Genomic DNA, 19,248 nt, shown 5'->3' on the forward strand with positions numbered 1-19,248 from the left:
TTTTTATATTTTAAATAAATATCTTTTATTCATGCAGGTAAAAACAGGGCCATTTTCAGAGCATTCTAACCAGCTATGGAATATAAGTGGAGTTCCAACATGGGACAAAGTCAATTCTGGTCTGATAAAAATGTACAAAAAAGAGGTATGTCAATTTGAACATTAACTGTGGGTTTTTTTTTTAAAGGAGCATGACCCGAGTATTAAAATAATGAATATAAACAGCTATAAAATTAATATAATTATAAATATAAACAGCTAATAAAGTTTTTAGCGATAACGAAAAAAGTTTGAATAGTTAAGTTCTTTCAATAGGTTCTAATTTGGAATAACAAAATAATGAACACGATTAAAAGATTCAGATTTGAAATAGTTATCTATAAAATCCTTTTTCTTTTTATTGATATCTCTGAAGTATGGTTCAGTGGATAAGGATCATTGTGAACGATCTGGGTTACATACTTCATTGTGGCTAGTGATGTTGCTACATATACTGCTACATACTTATTTTGATCTCTAAAATGTTGCTTTATTTTTCTTGACCCTGGCTGACAATTGGTTCTTGCAAGAGTGCTTGACTTTACTTTATTTAAGTTTTTTTAGTCTTATAAGTTATATAAGTTTTTTAGTCTTATAAGTTTTTTTTTTAGTCTTATAAGTTTTTAAAAAAAATTTTTTTTTTATATAATTGAATAATTTAATTATTTATTCAGTCTTAAAAAATTTGACTTCACTAAAAGTTTCTATTTTTTAAAAAACTACCAGGGTAACAATACTTTTGTTTATTATAAATGAAATTTAAAGTAATTGTAAATTTTTTAATGATAAAATATTACAGTTATAAATGAATTAGTTTCATTATTGCCCAAAAATCCCTTTTTTTTGTAATTACTAGCTTGTTTTCAAGTTACTTATAATTAATTACTTTTTTTAGTTACTGTTACTTATGAATTAATGTCTTTATTGTTTACTAATTGAACTGCTTATATGCAGGGTTATATTTAAGACTGTCTGTTTCAAACATTGAATAAAAACTAAAACCAGAATTTAAATAAAGTATTTTTTTTTCTTTTTGAAACTTACATGTATATTTTGCATTTGAAAATAGATAAAATAATGGTTAAAATACACTATAAATTTAGGGAATAATAATAAACGGGGATAAAATACACTATAAATTTAGCTAAAATTTTGTTGAATATGAAGTTTTAGAGATTATTGATACTAATAAGAAAAATTTTATTTGCCAGATGAATGCCTTTTAATATAAAAAAAATATTGATAGTGTCAAAACAAAGGTAGTGGTATTATTAAAACAAACTTTTAGATATTTATATAATAGAATATTAATATTTTGTGTATTATGTGCTTTTTTTTTATATTTTATTTATGAATTTACTGAACTGTTTATACATCCAAATAAATAATATTCTAATGCTTTTTTTTAAACTTAATTTATTTATTATTTTTGTAGGTACTAGGAAAATTTCCAGTTATCCAGCATGTTTTATTTGGAAATATTCTTCCAATTAAAAAAGATGAACTTATAAAATGAACTCATCTAACTGATGCTGTATTTTTCTGTTTTAAATGGATGTAAATAATTCTAATTTATGAATTTTATTATAAGTATTGAAATGCAATTGTATGAATCTTATATTTGTGGCACTATTTATTACTAAACTTTGTACTGTCTTCCATGAATTATATCTCATTATGCCAGTTAAATAGTTTGTTTTTTTTTAAGAATTAATTTCATATCTCATATTATTTTATTTGCATCTTTTGAATTGTCTTATATAATTTGTAATTATGTTAGTTTAAATAAAATTGACTGCAAGTTATTCATCCAATTTATTATCCACCACTAAAAGGTGTTTCACTGGCATTTCTTTGTCTTTCATTATTTCTCACATCACTGTTCAGCCTGTATCTTTTAAAATCTACCTTCTATTATATTGTAATTATATTAACTTAAATAAAATTGGCTGCAAATTTGTCCAACCAATTTATTTACATTTTTACAGGGTGTTAAAACATAACTTGAATGCAGCTATTCTAATTATCCTGGCCTAATATTGTTTCAAATGATGAATTCTTCAAAAATCTATGTGCATGTTCTAAGTTTATGAACAGTAATACACAACTTAACAGTTAAAACATAACTTAAATGCAGCTATTCTTAATATCCTGGCCTAATATTGTTTCAAATGATGAATTCTTCAAAAATCTATGTGCATGTTCTAAGTTTATGAACAGTAATACACAACTTAACAGTTAAAACCTAACTTAAATGCAGCTATTCTTAATATCCTGGTCTAATATTGTTTTAAATGATGAATTCTTCAAAAATCTTTGTGCATGTTCTAAGTTTATGAACAGTAATACACAACTTAACAGTTAAAACCTAACTTAAATGCAGCTATTCTTAATATCCTGGTCTAATATTGTTTTAAATGATGAATTCTTCAAAAATCTTTGTGCATGTTCTAAGTTTATGAACAGTAATACACAACTTAACAGTTAAAACATAACTTAAATGCAGCTATTCTTAATATCCTGGTCTGATATTGTTTCAAATGATGAATTCTTCAAAAATCTATGTGCATGTTCTAAGTTTATGAACAGTAAATTTCATCTTGTAAATCCAAAATTTCTTTGATTTGTTCTGTATGTTCATCATAACATGTTGCAAAAACATTTATGGAACGTTTTTTCTGGAATGTCTTGAGCCACAGCAAACTGCATTCACATTGGAGAGGATTTCCTAGAAATTTAAATAAAACCCATTAGAAAATAAGCTAGACACAGTGTGAAAAGATAAATTTATTTTTTTAACAGTGGATCGGAAGAGTTAACCCTTTACTAATTGGTTAATTTTCAAGAAAAAGGTCAGAAAATTATATAAAAATATGTATATGAACACTATATATATATATATATATTCATTTTTAATTTGATTTTAGCTTGAAATTTTAAAAAATTAAATTTTTGGGAAAACCCAACATGTGCTATAACTTAATATTGGTATTCCAGAAAGCAAGGAAAATTTTAAAAATATGTGTTTTAAACATTAAAAAAGAATTTTATTAACTTATGTATAATATAAATAAAGATTAGTAATTTTTTCTTGTGTGATAAATTTCAACATCACAATCTGGACATACCGAGTTTCCTTCCTAAAAACCTTAAAAATATCCTGGTTCTCCCATCTGATGTGTGAAATGAGAAATAAAATGTTTTCTGGCCAAAAGAAGTGAATTAGTTTTATTCTTATTGGCATGTTAGTACTGAAAACTCCAGCCCGTCAATATCATGGGAGCGAGAAATAGAGGGCAAAGTCTCCTGTCATTTTCACGGAGCGAGAAGGAAGGGATTAAGTAGCATTCCTATATCTATTAATTTGTCAGGAGGTTTTTTCGCTTTAGATTTTATTGGGTTGTATGAATTAGCCCTCTAACCTTTTTTGTAGAGGTTGTCATCTTGAAGAAGAAACTTTACGATATATACTTTATGATTATGAGGTCTATTCTGCTCAAAGATTTGAGCATTTAGGGCAACACTGTATTTAGGCCTGAGAACTGCAAGATGTTCTTGATAGTTGTTTGCTGAATTTCATTTCAGCCGTAAAGCTTTCTAGTTAATCATGATTTATGGTTTGGGTACAATAGACCTGTGGTCGATGCACCCTTTTCTTTAGAGCTGCCCAACCTCTATCTATTTATGAATTAGCCCTTTAACTCTCTCACTATTCTGGCAAGTATTTCCTTGCATAGTTAACTATTTAGAACAGGAATGGAGAAAAACCAGTTATCTGTTCATGAAATCAGTTATCAGTTCATCAAATTCTGAAAAAGCCTAATTTATTGAATCATTAATTTATAAAAAAAAATGTCATTTTTCTCATACTGAGTTTTAAAAAAAAATTATTTAACAGTCATAGCTTTTAAGTTTGGAAACTCATTTTAATTTCACAATAAAACAGAGTGCGCAGCATTTTTAAAAAGTGCTTAAAGGTACTTATTTTCATTTTTTAAAAGCCCTTAAAGGTGGTTTTTTCATTGGGTGTTTTTAAAAAGTGCTTAATTTTCCTCTTTTTCAAAATGAAATTTTTCCTTTACCATGTTCATTTTCACTTCGAATTATGCAAAAAGACACAGATCACATTGTTCCTATTCAATGTTTTCACAATGAATTCAACCCCAATCTGTTTCGGCGTATTGTCAGTCCGTAGTATATGAAAATGCCATTCATTTTACATGATTCAAAATTTAATAATTTTTGACAATCGTAAAAAACAATACCAAAAGTTTTTTTCTTTTTTGACATGATGGTTAAAACAAGATAAAAACGTCAATTGTAAAAAACTTTCCAACCATATCTAATTATGATATTTTTTTAAAGTGCTTAAAAATATTTTTTGAGTGCTTGAAAAGTTCTTAAAAGGTGCTTATTTTTTTGGGGAATAATTTTGCTACGCACCCTGTAAAAGGAATGTTCTTAAAGCTTTAGTTTTAAGTGATTGTCATACATAAACAAATCATAATACGAGACAAAAATAAATTAATTTTCCAATGCAATATAATATTCTTTAATGTCTATGTATAATATTTTGATTTATGTTTTGTGATTTAGTAGTACATCATTATTCTGCAAAATGTATGAAGCTTCAGATAAGTTATATTAAAATACATATACATTGTTATGTTGAAATACATAAAAGATGTATTTTAACAAATTACAAAATATAAATCTCACCCTACATGATCACTGATTTCTAAAGTAATATAAATTATAAGAAAATATCATTTGCATGTAATAAAAAACTGATTAAAAATGCTTGATTAGTTTTTGTATGTCAAACAAAATGTTAATGATATTTTCAATTAAGCATCAAATCAGGATCCACAGTAAATAACATTCTATTATACTATTTATTATTAATAATGATTTTATAGCATTTGAAACTCTTGATTATTCTTATAACACAATTTTTTAATCCAATGACTTAGGAAGATATTTTCATTTAAAGTCGAATTCAAAAAAATCACTATAAATGATGTTATTTTATTTGCATGATAACAATAATGAATATACATGATTCAAAATTATCTCTTTATTTTCTGCTTTTCAAGATACAGTTTTTAAACCCAAATATCTCATCTTTATTAATTTTAACAGTTTTCATAAGTTCGAAAAATTTCAAAGAATCAAATTAAAATGAAAAAAAGCGTATTTGATGAAAATTAATATTTTTGTGCAGTTTACAGGAATTTATTTCTATGAATTAAGTGTGTGGAATATTTTTTTAATAGAATTTCAGCGTTTTTATATATATTTATTTTATATAAATATATATATTTTTTTAAAATAAAAGATACATACTTTCTGCCAACAGATGATTCAGATGACTTTGTAAAGGTGTAAACAAGGATTCATCTAATGTAGAAAATTGGTTCCCGTTTAACATTAATACTTGTAACTTCGGCATGCCGCCAAAAAAATTTGGTTCCAAGTTTTCAATTTGCGTATTTCTATGAGAAAAAGAAAATATTATTAAACATAGGTTAATATTATCAATAAAGGAATTGAGATTAAATTTTTACTCTTGATTTATTGAGAAAAAAAAAGAGAAGAGTCAGTCATAAACATTACCCTTGATAGTGAATTTAACATGGTTTATTTAGGTAACTGTTTATAAAAATTACGAATTCCTGTGTTTTAAAAGTATTGGTCGCAGACCCCCAATAATTTAAGTCAATCATTCACTAAGCATACCAATTGAGAGTAATTGAATAAACCCAAAACATGCGGTTTTTGGAAATTACTTAATTTTTCAAAATCATACGAACCACATATTTGAATAACCCCACAAAAATTATTCTACAAAGTTGTAAATGATGTAGAAAATTTCTCTAGGTATTATCTAAAATTCAATAAATTGTCATTAAGGTTTCCCTTCCTTAAGAGAAAGAATATTTTACCTCCACCACCTACAGAAAATTATAAGTACAGAATTTACTTATTTATTTTGTAAGTAATTAATATTTTTGTTTCATTTTATTCAGTGAAATGTGTTATATTGAACTGAGTTAACAAAATTAAGATTTTAATGTTGTAAATATATTTAAAAAAACTTTAAACTTAAACGTTTTTCAAAATTTTATTCATGAAAATATTTGCAACCTTGAAAATTAAAAAAAAAAAAAAAATTTAAATAAGATCAATCAAGCCTGTTTCACTGAATAAAATAAAACAAAAATTATTCACAAATATTAATTAGCCACTGATAAAAATAAAAGGAAATTACGGACATATAATTCTCTGTCAGTCAACATGAAGGAAGCTAATTCTATTTTCTGTTTGCAGGAAACCCTTAATGGCATTTTATTGAATTTTAGAAAACCTGCATTATATATAAAGATCAGAAATTCATTTATGATCTATTCAAACCTATAACTTAATCTTTGGGCTATTAATAATATATTTTAGTTCCAGTGTTTGTGTTAGCAGTAAATCCATTACTGTCACAAATTCATTCTTTCACACGAAATTTTCAAACCCTTGAGACAGAGCTGCGATGACTCAGGGGATAAAGCGTTCGCCTTTCAATGAGGCGAACCGGGTTTGAATCCCAGTCGATACGAATTCCGCATCCGGCTTGCACCGACCACAGTGCTGACGTGAAATATCCTCAGTGGTAGATGGATCAAGGGTTAGAGTCCCTTTGCCGTCAGGCTAACCGTGGGAGGTTCTCGTGATCTTCCTATCCATGTAAAGCAAATGCGGGTTAGCTCCATCAAAAAGTCCTCCACGAAGGCAAATTTCTCCCAAAAATCAATCCCTTGTCTTCTGGATTGCGTTCAAAACTACGGAGTAGTCGTAAACCCATAAAAACTGGGTCGGCTGTTCAATAACAGTTATATATATATATAAAAACCTTGAGATCCGCGTCTTAGTTTTAATTTTTCTAAAATTAAGTAAATTAAATTATCTACAATGAGACTGAAATATCCTGACAGAAACTTTTTACCGAAACATTTTCTATTATTTTTGCCGTTAAGTATACTTTCATATATAAAGTATACTTTCTTATATAAAACAAAATTAGGCTAAAAGTAAAGAGCATGGTTGAAAATATTTCATAGGGTAAAAATTTGCCTCCTTAAAGCATAACATAATATAAAACTTTTTATCTCCCATGGATTTGTGACTCAACAGTTAAGCTACTATGTATTTTACCCTATCTCCAGACTTTCTTAAACGAATTAAAAAAATTTAGCGCAGAATTCTAAAGTTTGTTTAACCAAAGATAATTCAATGTGAGAAATAATTTTTAATAATTATTTAAAAATCTGAATCTTCTAAATTTTGTTTACAAAAATTAAAAGACTAACGCTGTTGTAATCCATATTTATTTTTCGTAATTCGTAATAATTTCTTTGTGTTATGTTATTTTAATGCAAGTCATCATCATTATTATTATTATTTTTTTACATTATTAGAGATCTGGCTTGAAATATCTTCAGGGAAAGAAAGATCATGGAATCAAAAATGCTCAAAATATGCAAACGATTTTATTTTAAACTAAGGCTCCTATTTTAAACAAGTTTTAGTGATGACGCATTTGAAAATTAATTGATGCCACGAACTATAATACTTCATATGCATGTACCTTTATGATTGATTAATGAATAATATTAAAATTAATACTTTTGAAAAATTTAAGCAAAATATTTTTTTTTTAAAGAAATGAGATCTTTGATCTGGCAACATTAATTTTGTCTGCATTTATGCTTTAAAAAATGTCTGATGAAGAATGAAAACTGTTTAGAACATTTTTTTATTTAAAATGTTAATAAATAGTTTTATTTTAAATCCTAGAAATAGTAAATGAATATATTACATAAATGTCGAATGTGAAAGATTTTACGTAAGTGTTTTATAATTTTATTTTTTGTTTTAATTTATTAATTATCCATTTTATTTCTTATTTTGCAGTCGATTTTTTTCAGTTATAAAAAAGAATTAAAATATAATCTTACGTTATTGAAAATATTAATTAAAATAACCTTAGTCAACGTTAGGGAAGATAATTTTGCACTCAGCTTCCAAAATATTAGTCAATAACAATTTAAAAAACTTATTGTGTTAAAAAATGCTGTTTTTTTCATCCTAAAATTATCTTGTTCTAGTAAACTAAGTTTATTAAAAGATTTTTGTTACAAATAATTATGTTTGGGAACAACAGCGTTTAGCAATATTATTTAATTCTTTCTTGTATCAATAATTGGATATTAAGTTAAATGTGGTTAGTTAAAAGTCCTAAGTTATATCAATTTTCTTAAATAAAAAAATGTGCACATTTTGTAATACGACCAGTTCTTTGTTTTTTGTGATGTTATATTCAGAATTCATTACCACAGTAAAGGTCCTGTATAACGACAATTTACAACAGCCGATGAGATTGTCATTATACAGCACTTATCGTTATAAGCAGAGGTACATATTTAGTGTTAGAATAACAATAAAAAAGACTTGAGTTTAATAATGTGCAATAGCTTTTAAAGTCATTAAGTACACTGAATGTTTGTTTCAACTGTAAGCTGTAAAGAAGGGAAATAAGGGGGTCAACAAAAGGCACATCCTTTTGAAATGTTTAATAGAATTTCTAAAAAGAGCAGATGTTCATTTCTTTTCAAGGAGGAAGATAACTTGGCCGGTGATCGCTTATTTAGGTTTGCATAAGGATTAGCATTAGGTTTGCATTTTAAACATAAAGGGCTAAAATGCAAGGTGAAAATTTGCTTCAAAATAAATTGTCGAAATATCAGAAGACTAGCAATTTAACTATCTACACATATAGAAGCTTTTAACGCTAATATTAACATCTTACTGAGGTCAAACCTTCCGACTTTAGGTGGAATAACCTATACAGCAATAATTAAATTATTAAAACCTATACAGCAATAATTAAATTTTTAAATGTTACAAACAACAGTTGCGTTTAAAGAAATATCAAACATTTATTTATTGATGTGAAATGATAATTATGAACTGAAATTTTTAAATGAACTTTGTTTTTAGTAAGCAGAACTCTCTAAAGAAAATCTTATTATTAGCTTTTTTTTTCTTGATCTTTTCAGCATTTTTTGGATTCTTTTTCTTCAAATTTTCAAGTTTTGTGCTTTTTCTTGATACCTTCCTCAACAGAGATAGGTAACGTTTTTGTTGATATGAGGCGTTAAACCACTGTTATTAAGTATTTTATTTTATTTTATAACCGTCTTTGAACAACCAACTCAATTTTTGGGTTGACGACTGCTAATGTTCAACTGAGTAGTCCTGTATTTTTGAACCCTATCGAGAAGAAAAGGGAACTCCTGTATCAAGTATTGGGAGAAGTTTGCCTCCGTGGAGGATTCTTGATGGAGCTAAACAGCATTCGTGTTACATGAAGAGGAAGACTACGAAAACCTCCCATGGTTAGCTTGATCGCAAGGAGATTTTAACCCATGATCATTCTACCTCTTAGGATATTTTACGTCAGCACTGAGGTCGGTGCAAGCCGGATGCGCAATTCGTATCGACCAGCCATCGCTGGGATTCAAACCCGGTTCCCCTCATCGGAGGGCGAACTCTCTATCCCCTGAGTCATTGCGTCTCCTTATTATGTATTTTGTAATAAATAAATTAAATAAAATAAAAATTAAAAACGCATGTAAATAGAAAGTAAAAACTTTCCTAAAAGTTATTGATTTAATCTGATAATTTTATTTCGAAAATAAGTTCGCAAATTCTGCGTAATGTTGACGGCTATCTCTGATCACGAATAATATATAAAATTAAAAGTTAAGATAAAATAATTTTTCAGAAAAAAGTCGTAAAATAATTGAACATAAAAGGATAACGAAAACTGTTTCAAATGATGAAGAATCTAAATTTGACAAGTGTTTGAAGGAGCTTTCAGAATATCACCAAATTTGCACAAAAAAAGTGCAGGCTTTTAAAATATCATACAATATTTCATCTGATTGTGTGTGTGAGAGAGAAAATCAGATATTACGGAAAAACATGATGAATTAGTAATGGGAAATGTACTCTTTGGTTGTGAATAAAAGATATGATTAAATAATTAAAGAAGGATATCTTTTGATCAGCTAAAGTAAACATTTTCGTTAATCATTGCTGCTTGATGGTATGCGCATAAATAATTCATAAAGTTCATTTTTAAAATAATATTAATAAAATTTTTCAACAATTTAAGAAAAATTACATTATTTTCTTAAAATAAAAATAAGTTTTGGGTCAAATTTGTTAACAATTAAAACTGGTTATCATATAAACGTGGAGGTAGGCGATATCTGATATATTTATTTTTGTTGATAAGATAGTATGAGCAATGCTTACGTCAAAAATGCGCAATGCTTTAACGTAATAAATTCCTAATAGATAACATTGATTATTACGATTTTTAAAATACAAGTTCAGTTTGAAAAAGAATCAAATTCAATTGTATTAACATTTGATTGATCTAGCACTTTTATAAAAATTGTATTAACCAAGTGTATAAGAATAAAGATAGTTGCTATTTGCTTATTTTAACTAGTAATCGTGAAAGGGGTAAAAAATCTTTAAAATTTTTTTTTAAATATTTATGAAACGGAATAACCTTCATACTTTCGAACTGCATCAATGTGGTTTTTTAGTTCCCTTTTTTTTAGTAATTTATATTATTTTCTAATTATTCTTGACATTCTCATCTCCTTTTCGTGTTTGTGCAAGCACCAAATTTTTTTATTTATTTTAAAACAAGGAACATTAAATTCTGGTTGGAAAATAATTCATGTAACTAATTTTCATATGAAAATGCTAACTACACGCATAAAATGCGATTTTCTTTCACCGATTCGATTTTGAATTTTTTTAAAACCATTATTAAAGTTATTATTTGATAATACTGATTGTAATCGTATGTTGAATTATTTTTTTTATATTCATTGAACACTAACGTTGCTTTTTTGCTGTTGGATTTAACTTAATTATATTTTTACCACATTGTAAAGTTTTTAAGGAGCTTCATGTAATTATTTATTAAATTAATACATGAAATTTAACAACAACATAGCGATAACTCACATTTATTCAAAATAGGACGTTTCTTGATCAAACCGTTCTTTAGTATTGTTTCCATTTAGATAGTTTACAAGTTTCCGAAATTTCCCCAAATAATTACATTGTAAACGAGAACATCTTATTGTCTGCACAAAATTCGTGATATTTAACTCTGTTATCGTTCTCTTTAACAATCTTCTTCGAAAAAGTTCTCTTAAGGGGAGTCGATAGTGCTAATCATCATTAATGCTAAAACTGACCTTCTTCGATGAAACTTTTCTAAGAAACTACTGATGATATTGATTGGAAGTTTTTTGGAGATATTTGAAATTATAGCAGTTGTATGTTGTGATAATGTTTTAGCGTTAATAGGAATACTTTTTGAGTTATAAAAGATTTTTCCTCAAAAATGGTGAAACTCTTTAAACAATTAAAAGTTCTCAGTTCATAATTTTTTTTAAAGAATTTCTGCCAAAGACATGTATTAACAGTTATCACAGTATAAACATGTATATGTAAATATTCAGTGATAAGAAAACTGAAGCAATATCTTCTTTAGATGCTGAGAAAAGGTACATCGAAAAAGATCAGTTTTCGGTATATGGCTTACTGACTCCCCTTAAGCAATTTAAAAATGTGGCTTATCATTAGATTCTCCGAAGCCTTTAATATTCATATATTTTTGTTTGACAATCTCATATCTTAAATCTTCTTCTCAGAATAGTTTACGTGAGCTCCAAAAACATTTCGACTTTAAAACAAGCAAAATATTAAGTTAAAAGGGCAAAACATTGCACGTGACTAATTTGAATGTTTTAATGCTAATTGTGTTGGTAAAAATGTGAATTTATTGTGCATACATTTCAAAAAGCTGTAAGTCAATTTTTTATTTTATTATTTTGAGATAGCAGACCAAAATCTTGAGTTTAATTATTTTAATATTTAAACCTTAACGTGATGTTTTTGCTGCAACATATTTATTTAAAAAAATTATTAATTAATATAATAAAAAACTCATTTATAATTATATGTAGTTATCTCAAATAAAAAGATTGCACAATTAACAATTTCAAGCTTTCCAAGTACGTGTGTTATTAATGGTGAGAAAATAAAATAGGCAGTAACTGAGTTAACGAATTTTATTATAAAATTTAAAACGCTTGAGGATTTTAAGCCTATAAAATGCGCATGACTTTAAGGAATAAATATCTTTAAGGGATTAAGTTTGAACATAAATTAAATCTTATAATTTTTAGTTATTAAAAAAAAATCGCAGGACAAAACAAATTTTCTTCTCAAACTATAAAATATGTATAATTTTCTTCGCCTCATTTTGTCTGCAAGGCAGATTTACCAAAGATTTTAAAAACATTGTCAGACGGTGGTTATAAGATTAGTCAAAACCTGATACAAAATTCTTAACACTTATAAAATTGTTTTTTTGACTCTTAAATGTCGGTCAAGATAAAAACAATATTGTAATCTGCTTTTTTTTTATCTATCTGATTATAGATAAAAAGAATATCGTGTTACGAACTTTAAATTTTAAAATGCGTGTCTCGCAATGAGCTTAATGAATGGAGCTTTTATGATACCTACTGGAGCAATGAGATACCATTATTTTAAAGTTATTATAATACAAAAATTGAGGAGCATATCTCAAATATGCCATGGATTCATTGATTTAGCTTCGGAAATGGTTATTATAATAATAATTATTGTTTTTATTTATTTTTTTAGCGTATTGAAAAATTTACACGAATCCTCTAGAACAGCGGCTTCCGATTTTTTTGTTCTTCCGATTTTTCTGGGGAAATCTAATGGATTGACCTTATTTTAGCTGAATCCCATCATTATCAAAAAAGTTCATCAGGCACTGTAAGCAAATGAACAAAAATTTTCTTCTTTCATGACGCTTCAGCCCACAGTGAGCTTTGGTTTGCAAAACAATGTTTCAAACCTTTCTGTTCTTAGCTTTGGACTTGCATTTGTTAATTTTCGTCATGGTTAGATCTTTGGTTTAATTTTTTTTTCGTCATATAACCTCTGGGTTTTAAGTTCACTGGTTTTAATTTAAGATTTTTCTCAGACCCAGATTTTCCTTCATTTTTTTTTTGTATATCCCAGCCAATGGCATGGCTGGATCTGAATGAAAGCCAATGGATTGAACAATGCTTTTTGTTCCTGGTTAAGTTCAATATTGTTTTTGATTCTCAGCTGTGAGTTGTTTATTTGAATGGGCCCAAAAAAATTTTCTTAAAAATTTCCTTTTAAATATTAGTAAGTTATTTTCATCTTTATTTTTCAATTATTAAAAAGAATAAGTCTACTAATTATTTTGAAAGCATTTAATGAAAAAAAAAAATTAAAAATTCTCTTAATAACAGACTTAAAATTGTGATTAATAACAGACAGTTGATCCTACAGATCTGGGGGAGCAGCTAGTCTGGTTCGAAATTTGTTTTAAGAGCATAATGAATAAAATTATTTAAATAACTTTCGTTAAAATAAAAATAAAGGACGTTTATAAACGTTGACTTGTTATAAGCGTTGACAATGGTTATTGAGGACGTATAATTCTCCATTGTTGAATTTAATTATTTTATTGTGAATTAAAAAGTTCGATGGGAAATGCACACATAATTTTTTCATAAATTCATATCCTTTACTTTATTCTTATAAGAATTCTTTTTTAATTTTTTGCCTTCCTTTTTGTTATATAATCGAATATTAAACAATTAATTTATTACTGATAGATTATAATTCTAATTAAATGTCCCAAAAGCGACCGAACTCTCGAAAACTACGGAATACTAGGGTTCCAAGAAACACGTTTAGGGTAGAATAGCTTTATTTCATTATTTAGTTCAATTCATTATTCCACTTTGAACTCAACATTTTTTGTCAACAGATTGTAAATAAATGGGTTTCCTTATTGGTTATTTACAGAACACTGGCAGTCCGCGAAAGAGTTCCGAATAGTCGGTATTAAAATAATTCATTTGCACCATTGTTGAAAATATTAAAAAATTATTTGTTAGGGGGAAAAACTGAAGAAAAAATAAAATGCAATGAATTTTTTTATCATAATTATTTCAGAATCGCAAAGCATGGGAGGATGCGATCTTTTTAGTTAAAACATGGAATCCCTACACTTATTAAGGACAAATAGTTAACAAGTTTACGTAAACATTGGAAAGACATGCATAGTATCTTTTATCTATCCTCTCAAGTAATTTTTTTCTTAAAAAAAAAAATTCTTTAATGTTTATTTAATCATTACATTTTGTGCAAAGTATGGAGTTTTTCCGTATTTACTGCTTTTTTCAAATGACTAAAATTAGGGGGTGAAAACTTACCATCAAAGTATTCTTTACCCGAAAAATTTTTTAAAACAAAAAATATCTAATCTCCCCTTAAAAATACCTGGTGCTTTTTAGTGGTTTGAAAAGTATTATTATGATCTTGTCGTAACTCATTTTTGCAATAAAAGGTTGCCGTATTTCAGAAATATTTTTTTAACCTTCGTATCTCTAAAAGTGAAAAAGTGATGTACAGCTTAATTTAAAATGATGATAGTTACCTTAAAATTTTTAGAAGAACCTATTTTCATTGACTTAGTAAATGCATTATTTACATTACCAAGATTCTAATTTGTTTATTCTTGAATTCAGATAAGTTTTCAGAACTAGAATGGAAATCTAAACTTGGCGTTTACTGTGTTATTGAAAGTTTTAAGACTGTGAGAGAGCAGTATTAAGTTGAAGTAAAGCAGTTATAAAACAGGTTTGTAGGAATTGAGGGAATTAGAGAACTTACTAGAAGTCCAGTAAGTTTCATAGCTGGAAGTTTAGTAATGAAGTTCATAATACAGTGTAAACTTCTTGGTAGTTATTTTTCTAGTTTATTTATCATCTGAAGTTTGTATGAATGATGAAGGCGTTTGGCATGTAAGGTCAAAAAAGTTTTGAAATCTTCATTGAACAAAACGCTGTTGTTACAGATGTTAGGAGATCATGGCGGTGAACTGCTTTATTGGTCTGGAAGCGGGCTCATACATATGATCTTTGCCTATTAGAATTGTCCAATTATCTCTCTCCCTACTATATACATATATTTATCTATTAACAACACTATAGGTATTATTCATTTTGCTACGTTGTCTTTGATAATTTAAATAGTGTTTAAAAATTATACGCTAATAAAATTATACCTCTTATACGTTAAGTATTTATTCAGATTATTTTGTATTTTTATGGAACAAAGTTAGTTACGAAATAATTATATTTATTTTTTTATCTTTTCTGAAATGGCTGTAGAAATTTTAATTATAAACGGTGCTGTGCTGCCACATACTGTCATGCTAATTAGTGATGATTTGGACAGAGCTTGGATTTTTTTTAGCAATAGCATGATATTCAAGATCTGGCTCGAAAGGTAAGTGAGGAAGTAATACAGCATGCAATGGAGCATTGGAATGAGTCTTTTATTTTATCTCACGGCAGAATATAGAATGGAAATCATTTTAATGCTTCGTCTGCCTACTATGCTGAAATGTCTAGAAGTTGTATTTATGGTGGTTTGTGTGATTTAATGCTGGACAGATCTTAAATTAATACAAAAATTCAATACATAGAGTACAGTAGCAATATCGTGGACATTATTGAAAAGTGTTAAAAATTTGAAATCAAAGTACTTGGTGCGGGCAACAACCTTGGGATACAGCTAGACGGTAAAAAAAATTTGTTAATATATTTTTTTAGACTGAGTAAGGTGTTAGGATTGGAAGAAGGGTTGAAGAATTAAAATATTTAACTGAGTTATGCTGTGCACTCGGATGGTTGCCATTATAGTTTATATGTTGTACTTAAAGGTGACCAAGCTGGTCGCTAAAGGTGGCTAGTAACTATGTAAGTGGTAAAAACGTTTTTCGAAAAAGAAATTTAAAAGCTCCCTAACCATATGAAATTGTTGGATTTTCATGGTGATTAAGGAAAAAAAATTTTTTTACGTGATGCATTATTTTTTTTTCTATGGTCCAAAAAATATTGTTGTACAATAATTAATTTTAAAAAATTAATAAATTTTAGAATTAATGCAAGTTTTAAGACTACATCACTTTACTAAGGCGAAATCAATTGCCCATAAGTAAAAAGTAATTTTACGAAAATATGAACACTGTAAAATAAATAAACTTACCCGAGTACGAATGTGTGCAGTTGATTCATTTCATTCGGCAAGGCATTTCTTGGAAAATGAGTTAGTGGCATATCAGTGATAAACACATACCTCAGATTGCTCAAGTGGCTCATGCAACCTGATTCAATTTTAGACGTACTCGTTTTTCTTAATTCAACGTATTCTATGCCGGCTGGAAGACTATCTCTAAAATCACGACCCAAATTCGAAAGTATGACGTCACTAATTTTTATGAATTTCAAGACACGAGCTCCTCTTAACTGCGGCCATAAGCTCTCTTGAAATCTAACCGATTCGAAGACAATTTCACTCAAATTGGGCCATTCTGTTGATCCAGACTTCATCAAACGTCTTACGTTACACTGGTTGAGCCGAAGTGAAGTTACACTGGACACCGTTGGTGGTAGCTCGTTGATGGTGAGTGAGCTAAGTTGAAGCTCCCACGGGACATCCGTTTGCAGCTCTGCCAAAGCTGCCATGACTCGGTAGCTGCCTGAGACACCAGAACATCGCACTTCGATGCCAGTTTTAGTTTCGCCACAAACACAGGGTGAATCTTTATCCCAAGCTGGGCAAGATCCTTCCGTGATTGCAGCGCAAGTCCAAAGAATGCAAATTATTAGAAATTTGTTCATTGAGAGAGTTTTTACAGTAGAATAAGCTTTAAGAAGATCTATTGCCATTTTTTGTTTCTATTTCAATTAATTAATACATTTGCGAATTATTGGAGGTCGAGAAAACGGCACGTCTTCTCACTTGGATTGTTATCGCTGGAAAGAACAACTGCGAGGATCAGAGGCAGTTGAGTCTGTTTTGTATAACCGTGAAATCGACCTTTGAGTTTGATACAGTTACGTGATCCTTTAGCTGGAATATTTTGTTTTTACATCACATTCGATGGGATGATAACTTTTTTTTTACCTAAAGAAATTTAGACATTTATTCCAAAACAAGAAATGTTGTTGCGAAAGAAAATGTTTCCTCTTTCGCTTGTTTGATAGCTGTTGCTAATTTTAGATTTGGAACTTAACAGTTCGTAAATATAATTGCTGAAGCACGGATTTTAAAGCTTCTAAAGCATTAAGAAAAAAAGGTTTTATTCATATGAAGATTTAAACATTTGTAGCTAAACTATAAGCTGAGATGGAAATTCATTCAACTTATTGTATAAGGAAAAAGTAATATTTTTTTTCGTTACCTGTATCTTGAATGCAATTCACGCAAAAGTATATTTAATAAACTTGTGGAGAGTTAGCATCTAATAAAAACGCGTCAAGTTATAAGAATACATGTAGTTTGCTCAGCTCCTACTTTGATAATGTACCACGCAGGCATAAATGGGAAGCAGTAGTCAGTTTTTGATTGTTAAGTGATTTTAGAATTCGTAAAACTCTTCGAAAACAAGAAATCCACTAAAATTCCCTAAGATACTTATATCCAACATAATAACAGTACTAATACGTTTGTGAATGAGAGGTTTTCCGCAATGAGCACCCTTAAGATATATTGTTTTAGAATTCCTGTCAAGAAGAATAATACATACTCGTCTTAAAGTATAATAAGAGAAATCTGGTCAAAAGTAATGGTAGTCACCAGTAGAGAAAGTATGCAATCGAGAGTATACTTGACAGTATATTCTNTGTGCGCCACCTAGGAACCAAATCTAGAACCCGACACTCGAAATTTTTGCTCTGTTACAATCGTACCCTGTTACAATTGACCCCACTCTCCCCTATAGTCTTGATATCTGAACGTTGAAGAGAAGCTAAAACAATTTCAAAATAACGAGTTTTCAAGATAACAAGTTCAGAACCAAATATGTTCTTAAAAGTAGAAAAATATTATCTAAAACAGTTTTCTAAAAAGAACATAAAAATAAATACGAATAAAGCATATGAATAAATACTAATAAATATGTACGTAATGTTAGTTGACAATAAGTCTAAATACAGCAATGATAATTTTATTTCATAAAAATAAAAAATACTAATTATGCATTTGATAAAAACTAATTTTTTTACAACGAACTTTGTTAGAGCTATTTAAACGAAGAAAAAACAGCGTTTGCGAAATATTATGAATCATTACTGAAAAAGGCGAGACTTCAAAAATAAAACCAGTTTGGTTGTTGGAGGAAGCAGAGTTGTATGAAAATATATTAAGAAGCACCTCTAAGTTTCAATTAATCTGTTTTCTCTTCTTCTTTTTTCTTTTTTATGTTTCTCTTCTCGCTTTCCTCACCAATGATTCGACAGATTTCTTTGATGATTTAATTTCTTCTTTACTTAAATGTTCATGTGCGCCTCCTAATTTGAACACTTTTTTATTTTTGATAATGAATCAAAAATATACATTAAGAGTAATCATTATGGAACACTCTGCAAATCCTAGGAGTGGCAGCCGATTATTCTTTGAAAATGCTTCCCCTTATTATTTCAAGAATATTCATGATTTTAGAAAGATTATATGTTCAATAACAAAATTTCTTTCGCTTGTGCCTAAATTTAAACATTAAACTCAAAATTTATCTTCTTCAAGTACACGCATGATCCACCCTTACAAATAATCCTGACTCGGAAGTTTTTTCTATTTATTCTTTCTGACTTTTTTTTGCGTCAGTTTCTAGCTATATAATTTTGTAAAGTGTATTTATGATTATGATTTGCGAATGCTATAATGACTAATGTGATTTATCTTAAGCTTGGTTTGTATTCAGAATTGAAATAGATTAATTAATTGATTTGAGTTCAGATCTTGAGCAATTAAATTCAATTTTCAATTCAATTCTAACATCTAAATTTTTGCAAAATTTAAGACCTAAGTGCGTCACACGAAATTTTTGTTTTGCAAGGGAAAAATAATTTTAAGTCATATTTTGCACAATAATGGCGATGCATTATGGCGATATTGAAGTATATAGATGAGGGAATACAG

At 28.1% G+C, this 19,248-nt stretch overlaps 1 protein-coding gene across 2 annotated transcripts in view; it reads right to left on the reverse strand.

The window, feature by feature from the left end:
* The window catches only part of LOC110283198 (carboxypeptidase N subunit 2), a 24,955-nt gene extending 7,845 nt beyond the window's left edge, over positions 1 to 17,110 (reverse strand). Inside the window, exons 1-3 of one of the 2 annotated variants that reach the window (XM_043045238.2) lie at positions 16,315 to 17,109; positions 5,386 to 5,534; positions 1,732 to 2,767 (exon numbers count right to left, since the gene is read on the reverse strand). In XM_043045238.2, the coding sequence (XP_042901172.1) occupies positions 2,619 to 2,767; positions 5,386 to 5,534; positions 16,315 to 16,997 (981 nt within the window). In that variant the 5' untranslated portion in view covers positions 16,998 to 17,109 and the 3' untranslated portion in view covers positions 1,732 to 2,618. Of the gene's footprint in view, positions 1 to 1,731; positions 2,768 to 5,385; positions 5,535 to 16,314 lie in introns of those variants that run through there. The other variant, XM_021148008.3, reaches the window with a different exon arrangement.
* Between the last annotated feature and the right edge of the window lie 2,138 nt (positions 17,111 to 19,248).

This window comes from Parasteatoda tepidariorum, chromosome 5 (genome assembly GCF_043381705.1).
Source record: "Parasteatoda tepidariorum isolate YZ-2023 chromosome 5, CAS_Ptep_4.0, whole genome shotgun sequence".
NCBI classification, from domain to species: domain Eukaryota; kingdom Metazoa; phylum Arthropoda; class Arachnida; order Araneae; family Theridiidae; genus Parasteatoda; species Parasteatoda tepidariorum.